Below are 16,438 nucleotides of genomic sequence, written 5' to 3'. Positions count from 1 at the left end.
CCAGATGGTCTTATGACCTTGACCTTGCTCTGAACTTGAACTTTTCCCACAGACTACTACACTGGGCCAGTAAGCAGATTGATCCTGTGGGAGTCGACTATGTTCTACAGAAGCTGGGCTTCACTCATGCCAGAGTTACCATCCCTAAATGGATGCAGCGTGGACTCCTTGACCCCATGGACAAGCTCACATCATTCCTTGTCCAAAACCTCATCCTTGTCCTTAAGGAAAAACCAAAGGAGGATGAGGAGGAGGACTAACAATTCTGAAAGACAGAGAGAATGGAACAAAGACTGGGTACTGACCCAGGAATATCCAGATACAGTGATTATCTGGTTACCTTTCTCGACACTTCAATAAGTGAAGACCATTAACTCTTAGGTCAGCATATTTGTTATCACCATCACACTGTAGACTAATATTTTGATGGACATTATCAGTGATCTACACACAACAGTGTGTTAAATTGTATATATACACTGTGTTTCTGTGTCACAGTTCACACATCTAACTCATGTGATAGGGCAAGGCAGGTTTTTTTAAAGGTGAAAAAGGTGAAGGTCATTTAAAATGAAGGTCATTTAAAATGAAGGTCATTTAAAGTGAAGGTCATTTAAAGTGAAGGTCACCTTCAAATGTTTATCCCTCCATAGTTAGTAGTATAAGTAAGGAGATAATTATTTCCTATCCTCAATACTCCATTCAATAAGAATGAACAAACAGAGGTTATTCAGAAGTGATCAATGCTATCTGGTGTTGTCCATATGATTATTAAAACACATCATCTTTATTGTCAGACTTGTGATCTACACAGAGCAGTGTGTCACATTGTATATATACTCCATGTTACTGTGTCAAAATCCACACATCTAACTCATACTTAAATCACTCATGGTTGACTGACTCTAAAACTCCATGACTTTATTTTAATTTTTAATACTCATCCCCCTAATGAGCTGAGCTGTTCTATATAAGATGGACGCTATTGAGAATTCAGTTGTTGGCGTTAGACAAGACTTTTATGATGATAGATTTTACCTGTATATATTATAGCTCATTAAGTTAGCAATGTAGTTTACAATAGTTAAAGGTGTGACATGGTTATAGTCAGGGCTCAGATATTTTCAGACGTGGAAGTACATTCACTGTGTTAGAGTCACCTTTAATTGGTTTTTAATTAACATTAGACTTTATATCGTTATATTGTTTATGAATTTATCTTTATTCTTGACAGTATTTTTATTCCCTTTATGTTTAACCTTAAAGGGAGGTTTTATAAAACAAGAAACTATATGACCATAATTATAGAAATGTATAATTCAACTTCTGTAGTGACCTTGCATTCTTGGGAACTCTTGAATTATATGTGGTGAATTGATCAACCAAACTAAATTTACCATGTATCAAAATTATTTACCTAGTGACTCTCAATGTTTAACTCTCTTTGGAAAGGAAATTCATTATATCACAGGAAATTACTTCAATATATAATTCAACCAAAAAAGTCTTAGTAGCCAGCATTATAGATACATTGTTTACATTGGAATCCTCCTAATTTGGTACCACCCAAAAACATTTTTTGGTCAAAGCAAATTATGTCATTACTGATACTGATTTACAGAATAGTGATATGAAATTCTTTTAGAAACAAGAATTTTAAGTGAAAAGGGAGCTGAGAATTCCTCATTACTTCAAAAAGTTAGACTTCCTCGATATTTAGATAGTGGGAATAAATAAAAAGTGTCAAATATGAAAAGAAATCTGTTGATTAGAAGGAAAATCAGTTTTGCCTGGAGATAAAGTTTTACTCAGAAATAGATTTTAGTAATTACAGTATGTGTTCAGTTAACAGATTTTACTGTGCTATAGATTATTTTGTTGTGTATATAGTCACATTGAACTTATTCCAGAGTCCCAATTCCCCTTATGGGAAATATTAATAAATGCTGTAATTTATTCAAAGGCAAAACTCTCCAACATGACAAAAGTGTTATGTGAAGAGGTTTAAATTGTTGTTTACAGAGTACTGATATATAATTCTTTGAGAAACAGGAATTTTAAGTGAAAAGGGAGCTGAGCTGAGCTCCTCATTACCTCAGAAAATTACACTTTCCTGATATTCAGATAGTGGAGATAAATAAAAAGTATCAATTATGAAAAGGGGAGGGAACTATAGTTTTCCTCTTTGTACGTATAGATGTAACAATTAAGTTACCAGTGCTCTGGCAGCTTCCTTCCCTGAGGGATTTTGATCAAACTTTACACAATTATAAAGGGCTGATAGAATCGTTCACCCCCATGCGGGTGAGCCAGGAATCACAAACCGAGGGGGAAGAATCTTAAGTTGTCAAACACGATGCTTGTTGAGTGTTTGGCAGCTTAAGTATCTTAACCCGAGGGTTGAAATTCCTGTGTCTCACTTTCGTGGAGGTGAACGATTATTTTCTCTTACCCTGGTAACCCGCTTGATATGTATCTATAATGGATATCACATCAATGCAAGAAAATGCTGACATGAGGTGATTGAGGTTACATCATTATATTGTCGCCGTGACATCATGGTATTGTTGACGCGAGAACATGCAATTGTTGAGAATGTGCAAAGAGCATGTGTAGCTTGTCTCAACCCTTGGGTGAGATTAATAGAATCTTTCACCCCTTTTTGGGTGAGATAGGGGGATCTCAGCCCGAGGAGGGAGATTGTTAAATTTAACATTCTCCCCCGAGGGTGGAGATGCCCCGATCTCATCCTAAAAAGGGGTGAATGATTATTTTTCTCTTACCATGTTTTCCAATCGTAGTGTGAACCAAATCCAAACGTATGTAAACAACAACACGTGGACGGCGCATGACTCTAGTGATAATGCTGCAGCAGACGCTTTACATCTTACGATGTTGATTTCATACAAAATACAGTTCCGATAAGCTTGTCAAAAAGAACACCAAACACTCCGTTAACTATGAAAATTAATACTTATTTCCATTTCTTTTGTTAATAATACTGATAGTTAACATTCAAACATTCCGGGTCAGGTCATAGTGAAGTCACCCTATCGAGGACAAGAGCACTTTCAAAGAGCATGTTCAAAGAGCACATGTAGCTTGTCTTTTCCCTAGGGAGAGATAAGAAAATCTCCCCCCAGTAAAACTGTGGATATCCCTGTTCAGGGTAAGAGAAAAGAAAATCTCACATGGGTAAAATTGTGGGTATCCCTGTCCAGGGTAAGAGAACATAATATCTCAGACATGTTCGAGTTTTATTGTTGTTTGGTCAAGGTCAAGGTCACCGTTACTGTCATTAGAAAATCATTGTCAGCTTTCTAGCAACTATTCCTTGAGGAATTTTTATAAAACTTCAGACACTTGTAAAGGACCATAATAGCTAGCCGGGGCTGGTATGGGACCTATATTGCTTTAGCAATACTCAGTATACTTGTTAAATCAAAGTATTTAAATGCATTAGTGACCCATTTAAGCTGTACATGTGTACACATTGATTTTATGAATTTTGTGTCGGAATGGAAAAGTTAGATATAACATTATGCTAACAGTGCAATAACCAATATTCATTTTACCATTATGTGGAATTAATTTTTTATTTTGTTTTTTGTCTTTTTGTTGTTGCAAAATTCCATTAGAACAGGCTTGTTGTAACTAACATTACTATAATTAATTCTTAACATCTCTGAAGGAATCAACCCGAGTCTGTTAATGGTGTACCTTTAGCTATAGAAGTAGGATATATACCTGTGTAAAATATAAACTGGAGCACTAATACATTGACAAGAATCCAGTATCTTAGATAAAGTCTTGTTACACTCCTAGCCTGTCATAGAGACAATCAGATAGTCTTACTGTATATAGGTATTGGTAAAGGGCTTTATAGTGGAACATTGTAATGTATTCAATTTATCTATTATACAATTATGTAACAAGTTATTTCAAATCATACTTATCACTCTTGTAAATTGGAAAAGCTGGAGAATTCCCAAAGGTTGGACTGGTGACCCATACCATTACATGTCTGATCGGGGATCGAACCATAGCCACCTGGACGAAGTGCGTTCCCTCTACACTAGCACTAAGATAACATTAACAGTTGATAGTGTTGACTCACATTACTTATTATAGTATTTTTCTTTTCTCTCAGTCTAGATACATAGGCTGGCTGGCAAGAAAGGTTTTAGGTTACTGAGGCTTGGGTATCTCTACAGTCAATAATATATATATATTGACATGTATACTTGTACAGTATTACATACATTTTGTATATAGAATGTATAATATGATAAATTGGAATGTAGTCCTGTATAAGGTATGGTAAGAATTTGTACATACAAATGTATTGTCTAATTTGATTAATTATCAATATGTATATATTAGATATGTGTATATATTAAGATGTACCTTTTTATGATACAATGAGATATAGCATTTATAGACTGTGTTCTTTGACAGTCAGGTGATAATCATGTGACAGTCAGGTGATAATCATGTGACAGTCAGGTGATAATCATATGACAGTCATCAGTTATAGATGGTTCTTTGACAGTTGGGTGATAATCATGTGACAGTCACCAGTTATAGACTGTGTTCTGTGACAGTCAAGTGATAATTGTGTGACAGTCGGGTGATAATCGTGTGACAGTCATGTGATAATCATGTGACAGTCGGGTGATGATTGTGTGACAGTCAGGTGATAATCATGTGACAGTCGGGTGATAATCATGCGACAGTCAGGTGATAATTGTGTGATCATGTGACAGTCAAGTGATAATCATGTGACAGTCGGGTGATAATCGTGTGACAGTCGGGTGATAATCGTGTGACAGTCTGGTGATAATCCTGTGACAGTCTGGTGATAATCGTGTGACAGTCGGGTGATAATCGTGTGACAGTCGGGTGATAATCGTGTGACAGTCATGTGATAATCATGTGACAGTCATGTGATAATCCTGTGACAGTCTGGTGATAATCGTGCGACAGTCAGGTGATAATCGTGTGACAGTCGGGTGATAATCGTGTGACAGTCATGTGATAATCATGTGACAGTCAGGTGATAATTGTGTGACAGTCAGGTGATAATTGTGTGACAGTCTGGTGATAATCGTGTGACAGTTAGGGTGATAATCGTGTGACAGTCGGGTGATAATCATGTGACAGTCAGGTGATAATCATGTGACAGTCATGTGATAATCATGTGACAGTCAAGTGATAATCCTGTGACAGTCGGGTGATAATTGTGTGACAGTCAGGTGATAATCATGTGACAGTCGGGTGATAATCATGTGACAGTCGGGTGATAATCGTGTGACAGTCGGGTGATAATCGTGTGACAGTCAGGTGATAATCAGGTGACAGTCGGGTGATAATTGTATGACAGTCAGGTTAATTGTATGACAGTCAGGTGATAATCATGTGACAGTCATGTGATAATCGTGTGACAGTCATGTGATAATCGTGTGACCGTCAGGTGATAATCCTGTGACAGTCAGGTGATAATCATGTGACAGTCGGGTGATAATCGTGTGACAGTCAGGTGATAATCATGTGACAGTCATGATAGGGAACTGTTGACTGTTACATTATAATTGTTGCACATGTGATTACACTGTACTTACCAACTCTATGGACAAGTGACTGCAAAATTTAGATTGCAGCACATTTTGAAATACTTATCACAAAGTTATTTGTATACATGTATATACAACCCATGTAATGATCTCACTTTTAACCTTCCCCTTGGAATTAGTTAAACTCTATTTTTTATCTGAATATTTATTTATTTTCTTGTTAATCCACTGTCATTCCTTACATTGTCGGTGATGTGTATGTATTCCTTCCCTCAACCTTCCATGTCACTATGTGTAATAACTGTGTGCTTGTAGACATCAGGGATATAATGTACCTGATATTTATATCAGGGCTCATAATGTAGATAACATATTAAGTCTTAAATATTTGTTTTCATGTCAATTCATATTTTACATCATTTACAAAGTGAAGGATGATATGAACTGTTATTTATGACACAATGTTTGAAACATAAATGAGCATGATTAGTAAAATTTGTCATTTTGTAAAATTAAATGTGTTTGAAGTGTCTGAAATCTGCTTGACAAGTATGTGTGCGAGAAACACACTTAAATTGTATATCATACTTATTGGTTCATGGTTTTAATTGCATAATGTCCATCTCAATTGTATTGATTTTTGTTATCATGTTTAATCATATGACATTGAATTTGTATGATGTTCTAGCATTTCCATGTAATTAAATGAATTAAATATTTGTCATGCTTTACATGTGATATCTTGAATCCCTAGTGCATATTTGTGAAAATCCTTAAATGTACACATTGGCGATAATCCTTAATATATATTACTACATATTCATGATATAATTCTTCATAATACATATTTATGAGAATATTCCTCATTTCAGATCTATACACCATTAATGAGACAGATCATGTTACATGTATGTTAGATATTTATTCCTATAGATCATTTTGTTCACTTGTTCACATCACAACATTTTTGTTCACTCCAAACTTCGCAGAATGAGTTATACTAACAAATATATGTACTGGTTAATATATATTGGAAAGACTCATTGTAACATTAGAGATATTGTTTAAAGTATTGCGTGGGTATTAATGTGAATGTTGGAATTACTGTTGCATGTATGATTCTCAGTATGTGTTTTGAAGCAGTTTGGGTTAAAGCAGTGTGTTTTGAAGCAGCAGCCAGTGTAAATGAGGTGGGCGTTAGAGTCAAATTGTATTTGATTTATCTACCATGGATGTTGAAATGACTTCATTATATGTAGAACATCTTGTATGATCCAATGTATATTTATAAACCAAATGTCTAGAAGTCTAATAAAGCTAGGTTTTATTGATTTTAAGTGTTCTGAAGCAATGTCGTCATACTTTTCTTGTCATGAAATGAAAATAGCTAATTTCTGTAGTAAACAGATTTACGCTGTATTATCAATGAATTTTTGATGTTTTAAAGTCCAGTCATTCTTAAGATATTGCAACCTGCTCAAGGTCCACGCAATTTCTTTTTGATGATGGAAGGTGTACCTGAAGATTGCTATAATATGTTTTGGTGACTGTACCGGTAATTACCCATTAATTAATTAGGGCTCCATTAATGATGTGGCAGGTGTACTTCCCTAGGGTTTAACTTGCCTGTGATATGTCTACTTACTCTGCCTTGTATCCCTTTTAATCCTTGGTTGTTATTCAAAACTCTGTTCAACCTAATGAGTGCACTGTGCGCTTACAAATTAACACAAAATAATAAAAAAAAAAATTATAATAAAACCCTGCATAGAGGAAAATTTGTGTGTGAAATTCTTGTGGAAAAAATAAGTTATTTTCTTCATTTACATACCTTTACATACCTGTCATCGCGAGTTAAAAGACTGGAGATTATAATGATATTCAATGTGGTAAGGAACTTTTTATATGTTTTCCTGAAAAATATGACGATGTGCTCACTTATTAGGTTGAATATGGTACATCTATAGAATGATACTAAAAACTTTATACATGTTCTTAACATCTGTATAGTGAATATTAGCAAAACCTAACCTGGTTTGTTCATATGGATTGTCAATATATATGTATAAGAATTTAATATCTCCAAGGATCATAGTTACATATTATCAACATTTGTATTTAAATTTTTACCAACGATGAAAGCAAAATGGCATTATAACAATTGAGAATACATTATTTAAACAATACATAATCTGCCGCATTTGTATTGTTTCATGGTAACAGTGTAGAATTATGAAATTTGTGTTTCATATGACATTATTTTGAATTTATTTATTGTGTTTGCAACTTTTAATGACTACACAGACTGCACTTCATCATTTCAATGTTACAGTTTTCTAATCAGTATGTAATGATAATGATGTTAATGTTGTTGAACCATGACATTTATTGAAGGAGTGCAAAATGAGGTTTTTTTTCCCCAAATTTATAAAATGAGTACATTCAGGTTGTACCCAAATATTGCTCACAAGTTCTATACACTTATAAGCAAGTGGCCAAAGGTTGTGAATGGGAAATCATTTCCCCAATTGACTTTCATGATTTTTTTTTACAGGGTAAGTCGATAAATCAATTACACTGTCGAAATTAGCTGGTACAGGTAAAAAGTTTGTAGTTATGATTTACTTTGTCTGCAATAAGACAAATTAGCCAAGATCAAAATTCAGGAAAATGAAATTATTTATTGATTTTAGTAAAGTATGATTAAGTATGAAAATTTCATTAAATAACAGATTATCAAATTGATAAGAAAAAAATGATTATAGATAGAAAATACATTTGTCATCACAGAGAGACAAAGGAGATACAAATATGCTAACTCACAGACAAAATGAACAATAGGTAATTGTCTCTACTTAAGCTTCATAGTCCCCAGAATAAAAGATTGTGAAATGGATGGTACTTCTATTGGTATGATGTGTAGTAAAGATATGATTTTGGACCTAGAGCCAGTGTTGTATCAAACTATGTGAACTCTAATTACCAGGGTAAATTCTAAAATCTTTCTCGTATTAAACAAATGTTGATTATAGTAAAGACGACTCAGATAACATTCTTCCGTTAAATATACTGAGGAACTTTGTCTGAAAACTTTTGCTGGTATATTTGTTATTGATACATGTACCAGTATTAATTATGAAAGTATTTGGAGGAAATGTTTCTCATGATTTATGGTAAGCATTTTATAGAAATTCAATGGCAGACAAATAGCATTTCAAATTAACAAGTTTATAATTATACTACCAGTAGAAAGAATTAACTTTGTTAACAAAAGTTGCCAAGGTTTTCTGTCAAAAATAGTCTACTAATCTATTGTTATTGTGTAATGATAAGTTTTTAAGAGATGGTGAATGGTAATTGAATGTTGTCAGGCTGTGTTTATATAATTTTACTATTGTTTTATTGCCCTTCACAATAAATTTACTGCCTATTTTTGTTGTTGAGAGAGATGTTATCCTACATTTTTTGTATATTCACTTCTTGAATCTGGGTAAAGGGACTGCGCATCAATTTAATCATAGTTTTATTTCAAATCTTATAGTCTGTCATTGGAAGTAAGGAGACCAAACACAATACATACTACAATAAGTAGCAGGTATAATACCTCACCTGCAAAATTGGGAAATGGTTTCATATGCTAACAGGTAAAGATATGCATCATTGAAATTGTTCCAGTATGCAAAATGGTGATGGAAAGAAGCCTTATTGTTTAGTAATCATCATGGAAAGAGACATTTTTTAATATTTTCACTGCTTGGGAGATTATTGTTACCTGCTGCTCAAAAATGCATGTGCTACATCTTTGATTTCATGAATTGATTTCTTATTTCTATGCTGTGTTGGTTTTAATATGATTGTTTTGGAAGTACAACTTACTGTACTCCATTCAGGATTCACAGATTTCTAAAGGTTACCAAGCACTGATGTTTATACATTATATAAGTAGATATTGAAGGTCTCTTTTAAGTACGTGGGAAATGTCTATACTAATCTATCCTAAACAAAGTACATGTATAGTTGCATTATATTTCATGAACAGTAAGTTTACTGCTATATCACAATATTAAACTGATGCTTAACTTGTCAGGGGAAGTAACTCTAAGCCAAAAACTTTGTTACTTTACATACTGGTATATATAAATATAGGCAAATACTCAAAAGTAGAAAAACGACTTTGAAGTTGAACTCTTCTTTAAAATTGTAAATGATATAAGGTGTCATGTATCAGTTTAAACTTGTGTTCAGAAGAAAATGTCATTTATCATAAATTCTTCAAAATTGTATTACAATTTTATGACAAGATGACATTTGATGAATGATAAAGCTATTTTTGTTGTGTAGAACACCATACAGATCAGGGGGATCTATTGTTATCGTTTGTTAAGGTGTTAGGCGTTCAGTGGTAAGATCGAGAGAGCGTAGAACGAATGTAAAACAGCATAATTTTTTCACTAAAGGTGAAAGTGTATCCTTATACACTGGAGCATACATACAAACTGTGTTGTGTTGTTTTTGCATCATTTAGTCCAAATAGAATTGTAAGCTATTCTGGAGCCCAAGGTCAAACCACTGTTACATCACAGTGTGGATACTTTGACAGTCCAAGGTCACACCACTGTTACATCACAGTGTAGATACTTTGACAGTCCAAGGTCACACCACAATTACATCAGTGTTGATATTTTGACTGTCCAAGGTCACACCACAATTACATCACAGTGTAGATACTTTGACAGTCCAAAGTAACACCACAATTACATCAGTGTGGGTACTTTGACAGCCCAAGGTCACACCACAATTACATCACAGTGTAGATACTTTGACAGCCCAAGGTTGCATACCACAATTACAGCAGTGTTGATACTTTGACAGCCCAAGGTCACACCACAATTACATCACATTGTGGATATTTTGACAGTTCAAGGTCACACCACAATTTCATCACATTCTGGATATTTTGACAATAGTTTGTTTCATGGCTAGCTGAAGTAAACCTGTAGTTACCTCAGGTCATCATTGATCCATAATATAGTGTGAAAACAATTAAGTATTGTTCACAGATGGACAGATCACTTTATGGCCACTACACAATATACTGTTACAAAATGAAACTTGTGTGTATTAACATTTGTTATGAATAAGCTTTTTAAAACTTTTGTTGTTGCTATGGAACCATGAATATAAATTGTTGCATGGGTTAAACCAAGAAAGGTGTACCCACAAAATAATTTGAAGGCTCCAAACCATGAAAGGGAGTACACATTAACATTACATGTTATACAGTATGAGCCATAATATAAGGTCATATACAAACGAGATCCCAGAGAAATCTTGGCATCCAGTCAAATGAAAGACTGATCTTTTCTCTTCCTTTACCTTCTTTCAAAACATTTAATAACTTTATATAACACGATGCAGCAGAAGAAACCTGAAATTGTCAAAATCAGTCCTAAAATGCAATATGCATAACTAGGGACCTAGGGAAACTTCCATATAAAACTTGGAAAAGATCCCTTCAGTACTTTCTGAGATATAGCGATAACAATCTTCAATTGTCAAAATCTAAGATGGCCGCCTCTCGGCCATGTTGTTTTCCTGTCGATCCCAAAATGCAATATGCACAACTAGGGACCTAGGGGAACTTACATATGAAATTTGAAAAAGATCCCTTCAGTGCTTTGTGAGAAATAGCTATAACAATCTTCAATTGTCAAAATCCAAGATGGCCGCCTGTTGGCCATGTTGTTCTGCGATCGGTACCAAAATGCAATATGCACAACTAGGGAAATTTGAAAAAAGATCCCTATAGTCCTTTCTGAGAAATAGCGATAACGAGAATTGTTTACGGAGGGACGGACAGATGGAAGATTTGAATAGCCCACCATCTGATGATGGTGGGCTAAAAATAAAATCAGTACATTTAAATTGTTACAAAATATTTTTAATTAAATACAGACATAATTATTCACATGAATTTAAAAACAGCTTTCATCTCAGGTTTATTTTGACCAAAACACAGGCTTTCAAACGAAAAACAATTTGTGATGACAAGATAATCTATAATGGTTTCTCCACAAATAATAAATGTATCTGACAAGACCTTACTCTGACAACATCACTTCATAAATTCTACACGTTTACTTTTCACAATTCAGTCACAAAATATTTGACACATCTGTGTGAGCCACATAAAATTGCATTCCTGTATATGGGCACTATCATTCCACAATTAATACCAAAGGCCTGTTACACCAATTATATGACTGAAGCAATCATTAACACAACTTTTTCCATCATTCTTCTTTCCTGGGCCCATGATGTATTTCGTCATAATCTACACCACGCCTTCCTCGAAATCTTGCCCTCATATCAATCTGAAAAAGATAGTGTCTAAAAATAAAACCAAACAAATTTGTGCACATCCTTATATACAGACTATATTTATGACACTTTGGCAAGGTCACAGAAATGAGTTAATATAGAAAAATAAACATCTAAAACGTTACTCGTACTTTTGTCCGCACCCATGAAGTTATTTATAGAATAATAAAATTAATTGTCTTGTTATAACATAGGGTTGGGATTAATAAAGCTCTCTGAAACAGGGAGGTAAACGGCAATAACTTTTGGAAAAAATATTTGTGCATAAATTAAATGGTCCGATTTATTGGAGTGTTGACATGTTTCGGCTAAAAATAGTTGAATCGGAATTCTTTTCAGGGAGACACAACTTCATATCCTGATTATAATATATATAACAAGTTTGAGATTGGTCGAAAAATGTAGGAGGCAATTGTCATATAAAATAACTTGATATCTTGACTCTTAATTCATTCTCCTGTTCAAAGAAATACATGAGGAAATCTCCAGGCAAGAAACAAATACTGAAATAAACAAAGGGCAATAACTTTTGCAAAAATTTGAATCATAATTTTTTAGGGGAAAAAACAACATGGCATGATTAACAAGAGATCCCAGAGGGATCTTGGCGCCCACCATTGAATGATCTTTATAGGTTCCATGTCAGATTGATCTTTTCTCTACTTTTCCCTTCCTCTAAGTCTTACTAATCTGTGTAAATTCAGAAACAGCTCTCTAGTACTTTTCAAACAAGGGGAACCTATATATAAAATTTAAGATTTAGCGATAATGGCTGTCTGTTGTTTTCGGATTGGTCCCAAAATGCAACACCAGGGACCAAGGGGAACCTACATATGAAATTTGAGAAAGATCCCTTCAGTACCTTCTGTAAAATAGTGATAACAAACTTCAATTGTCAAAATACAAGATGGCTGCCTGTTGGGGAGGTTGTTTTCTGACTGGTCTCAAAATCCAATATGCATAACTAGGCACAGAGGGCAACCTCCAAATGAAATTTCAGAAAGATCCCTTCAGCAATTTCTGATAAAGAGCGATAACAAACTTCAATTGTCAAAATCCAAGATGGCTGCCTGTCGGCCATGTTGTTTTCTGATAGGTCTCAAAATGCAATATGCATAACTAGGCACCAAGGGGAATCTACATATGAAATTTGAGAAAGATCCCTTCAGTACTTTCTCAGAAATAGCGATAACAAACTTCAATTGTCAAAATCCAAGATGGCTGCCTGTCGGCCATGTTGTTTTCCGATTGGTCTCAAAATGTAATATGCATAACTAGGCACCAAGGGGAACCTACATATGAAATTTGAGAAAGATCCCTTCAGTTCTTTCTCAGAAAGAGCGATAACAAACTTCAATTATCAAAATCCAAGATGGCTGCCTATCGGCCATGTTGTTTTCCGATTGGTCTCAAAATGCAATATGCATAACTAGGCAACAAGGGGAGCCTACATATGAAATTTGAGAAAGATCCCTTTAGTACTTTCTCAGAAATAGCGATAACAAACTTCAATTATCAAAATCCAAGATGGCTGCCTGTCGGCCATGTTGTTTTCCGATTGGTCTCAAAATGTAATATGCATAACTAGGCACCAAAGGGAGCCTACATATGAAATTTGAGAAAGATCCCTTCAGTACTTTCTCAGAAATAGCAATAACAAACTTCAATTATCAAAATCCAAGATGGCTGCCTGTCGGCCATGTTGTTTTTCGATTGGTCTCAAAATGCAATATGCATAACTAGGCACCAAGTGGAGCCTACATATGAAATTTGAGAAAGATCCCTTCAGTACTTTCTCAGAAATAGCGATAACAATCTTCAATTGTCAAAATCCAAGATGGCTGCCTGTCGGCCATGTTGTTTTCCGATTGGTCTCAAAATGCAATATGCATAACTAGGTACCAAGTGGAGCCTACATATGAAATTTGAGAAAGACCCATTCAGTAGTTTCTGAGGATTAGCGATAACAAGAATTGTTTACGGACGGAGGGAGGGTCAATAAATGTAGGTGGCAATCTCTCAATTGAATACTGAAATAAACAAAGGGGAATCACTTTTGAAAAAAAAAAGTCAAATCAAAATTCTTCTTAGGGAGACTATTTCATATCCTTATCGTAATATACACCAAGTTCAAAAGAGATCAATAAAGAAATGAAGGAGGAGATTGCCAGACAAATGAAATTACGCTGGCCAGACAACGCCATACAAACAAAAAATTGTGGACACCTACATATTTATAGTACCTGTTAAGCTTGTATGTAAATATAACAGAGCACATGGTTAATTATATTTAAAGATTGCCATCGCTAGGGATCGAACCCAGGACCTCTGGCTTACTAATCTTAAGCACAACCAATCAAGCTAAAGAGAAGATCTCCCGAGCTTAGCGGTATATTGTGGCTAGTACATTTTGTATTTACCAGGGTTACATAAATATTACTTTACACTGAGAAACAGTTTATATAATTTAAATTCTTTAGCAAGTATTCCTGCTTGGATATAACCTGTAATGAGTCAGGAATCAATAATTTGTGTTTTGAACTTCATACATATACATTCCGTTTGGTCACTTCATTGTTCATACAGTTCTGAGGGAAATACAAGATGGTGATGAGGTGACCTCACTATTGTCTACTTTTGTTTTGTTTGGCCTGCTTGAGTAACTGTTGATGTGGAGAAGTAAATAACATGTTAATTGGCGAAATCAACACCAACTTCTAGGATAGCTCATATCCACTCCTTGTGGGTTGACCGCTCTGTTTTACATGTCCCTGAATGATTTGTTGATTGAGTTAAATGTAGTGTCTCAGCCTTGACTAACAGAAGTAAATGATGCTTTACCATTGATCGTTTGCAGAGGAATAAGTCGTGTTGATAATGAAAGCACTTTTCTGGAACACTGGGGTGACCCTTCATTTTCAGACACTGCTTTGGTGTATTGCCATCCTGTAAATAAATAAAGTTGTGATTGTATATACAGGTATCGAATAGTCGATCACAATTTGTTTCTTTTCAGAGTAGTAGGGACTTGTACTTGTAGATAACTGAAGTTAATAGCCACAAACATTGTTAATGCGAGACTTGGCACTGGATTTCCATGAGCTTTAATGTTCTCATCAATACCTTGCAATTGTATATCCTCTCTGATCATATTTTGAAGTCCTGACATCTATTATGTCTACTAGAAACCGTTGAATATCATCTACATATGTACATTATAGGTAATAGAAAGTATCATTTATCTTTGGACCAGGAAAGTATTATAATGTAATAAGCCTCACCAGATTTACACATTTACTCATCAGTAGGCAGTCTTGTAAAAGTTGTCGCTGTTTTTCACATGATTTCTTTGGTTTTGAATCTGGATCACTTTCCCCAAATGGCCACATAGTTCATTAATACCTTTTCAACGGATCAGGGTGCGGATTGCTTGAGACTGCTGCTGCTGAAGATATTGCATATATAATGTAAATAAAAGATGAAATAATTATATGTGTGTATTTATTTTTTGTACACTTTACATGATGACCCATGCATGTACGTTTAAGTAACATGCCTTAAGATAAGTAATCATTCATGGGCAGGCTTTTCCCTGCATCTTAGATGCAGAAAAAAAATTAAGGACTCTCAAACTAAAAGTCTGTACATCCTTGGGATGAATTAATATTCCAAAGTCTGTCATGCGATGAAGAAATAACTGTTGATTTAAATTGTCATGCTTTTCCATGGTTTAGTCAATTTCAAAATGCTATGGGACTCCTGAATTTCTAAATAGGACTCACTATTTTCAAATCTGTGCATCCTTGCACAACAAAATTACAGGAAAATTAAAACCCTGCATAGGTGCACATTTTGACAGCACAGCATGACCTTGATCATGAGCATGCTAAAATTTAGTTATTTGTGTATCCAATCATTTATGTGAAGGCACTTGAAAAATGTTTTCTTACTTTTCAAATCATGTTTTGATAACTCCCGAGTTAATTAACGTTAGTCTAGTATGTTTAGATGAATCCGATGACCTTGGTATACCAGTGACATGTTGTTCTAACGTCTACCGTTTAAGGGCCTACTGTCTTATGGTTAATTAGAAACTGGCTATTCACTATGAACGCTGGGTATGGTATTTGTCTAGTAAATTCAGCTAAACTAGCACTTATGACGGCTTAAGTCGGATTGTACCATGGTAGAAATCGGGGAAATCTACCTTTTGATTTGTCAATATAAACAGTAAACAAGGAGTGGTGCCCTGGTTTTGACGCACGAACAACCAGAAGGTCATGAGGACATCGTCATGATCAGTTGTCCATCAGTGGTTTAAATTAAGACTTACGTAATTCAATAGATTGAGATCAGTGTTGTCGTTACCGTGCTAGAACCCTGGGCGCTGCCATTTTCTTTTTTCGGAAGTTTAGAAACCAATAACAAGATTAATATAGAAGTCCGAGAATAACCGAATATTGAAAATAATTTGGACCAATCAA

At 34.7% G+C, this 16,438-nt stretch overlaps 2 protein-coding genes across 4 annotated transcripts in view; one reads left to right on the top strand and one right to left on the bottom strand.

Moving 5' to 3' along the window:
• The window catches only part of LOC117330094 (transmembrane protein KIAA1109 homolog), an 84,205-nt gene extending 74,136 nt beyond the window's left edge, over positions 1-10,069 (top strand). The window contains exon 65 of the mRNA XM_033888313.1: positions 53-10,069. Within this exon, the coding sequence (XP_033744204.1) occupies positions 53-260 (208 nt within the window). The 3' untranslated portion in view covers positions 261-10,069. The remainder of the gene's footprint in view (positions 1-52) is intronic.
• Positions 10,070-11,498: 1,429 nt separating this feature from the next.
• Positions 11,499-16,391, bottom strand: LOC117329208 (cytochrome c oxidase assembly factor 5-like). 3 transcript variants are annotated; one of them, XM_033887025.1, is made up of 4 exons: positions 16,288-16,391; positions 15,236-15,396; positions 14,796-14,900; positions 11,499-11,947 (listed from the first exon to the last, which is right to left on the bottom strand). In XM_033887025.1, the coding sequence occupies exons 2-4, from the start codon at positions 15,341-15,343 to the stop codon at positions 11,867-11,869; spliced, it is 294 nt and encodes a 97-aa protein (XP_033742916.1). In that variant the 5' UTR covers positions 15,344-15,396; positions 16,288-16,391; the 3' UTR covers positions 11,499-11,866. The 3 variants fall into 3 exon arrangements, with proteins under 3 accessions (XP_033742916.1, XP_033742915.1, XP_033742918.1); XM_033887024.1 differs by having other exon boundaries at positions 15,236-15,399; positions 16,288-16,375; XM_033887027.1 differs by having other exon boundaries at positions 15,236-15,402; positions 16,288-16,366.
• Positions 16,392-16,438: the final 47 nt, after the last annotated feature.

This window comes from Pecten maximus, chromosome 6, assembly GCF_902652985.1.
Source record: "Pecten maximus chromosome 6, xPecMax1.1, whole genome shotgun sequence".
Lineage (NCBI taxonomy): Eukaryota > Metazoa > Mollusca > Bivalvia > Pectinida > Pectinidae > Pecten > Pecten maximus.
This window is presented reverse-complemented; position numbering and strand designations above follow the sequence as displayed.

Excerpts from the sequence above, each read along its gene's own strand:
- LOC117329208 (XM_033887025.1), bottom strand. The coding sequence starts at position 15,343 with ATGTGGCCATTTGGGGAAAGTGATCCAGATTCAAAACCAAAGAAATCA. Across the intron at positions 14,901-15,235 it reads TGAGTAAATGTGTAAATCTG|GATGGCAATACACCAAAGCA; the intron begins GTGAGGCTTATT and ends ATTTATTTACAG. Across the intron at positions 11,948-14,795 it reads TCCTCTGCAAACGATCAATG|ATTGATATGAGGGCAAGATT; the intron begins GTAAAGCATCAT and ends TATCTTTTTCAG.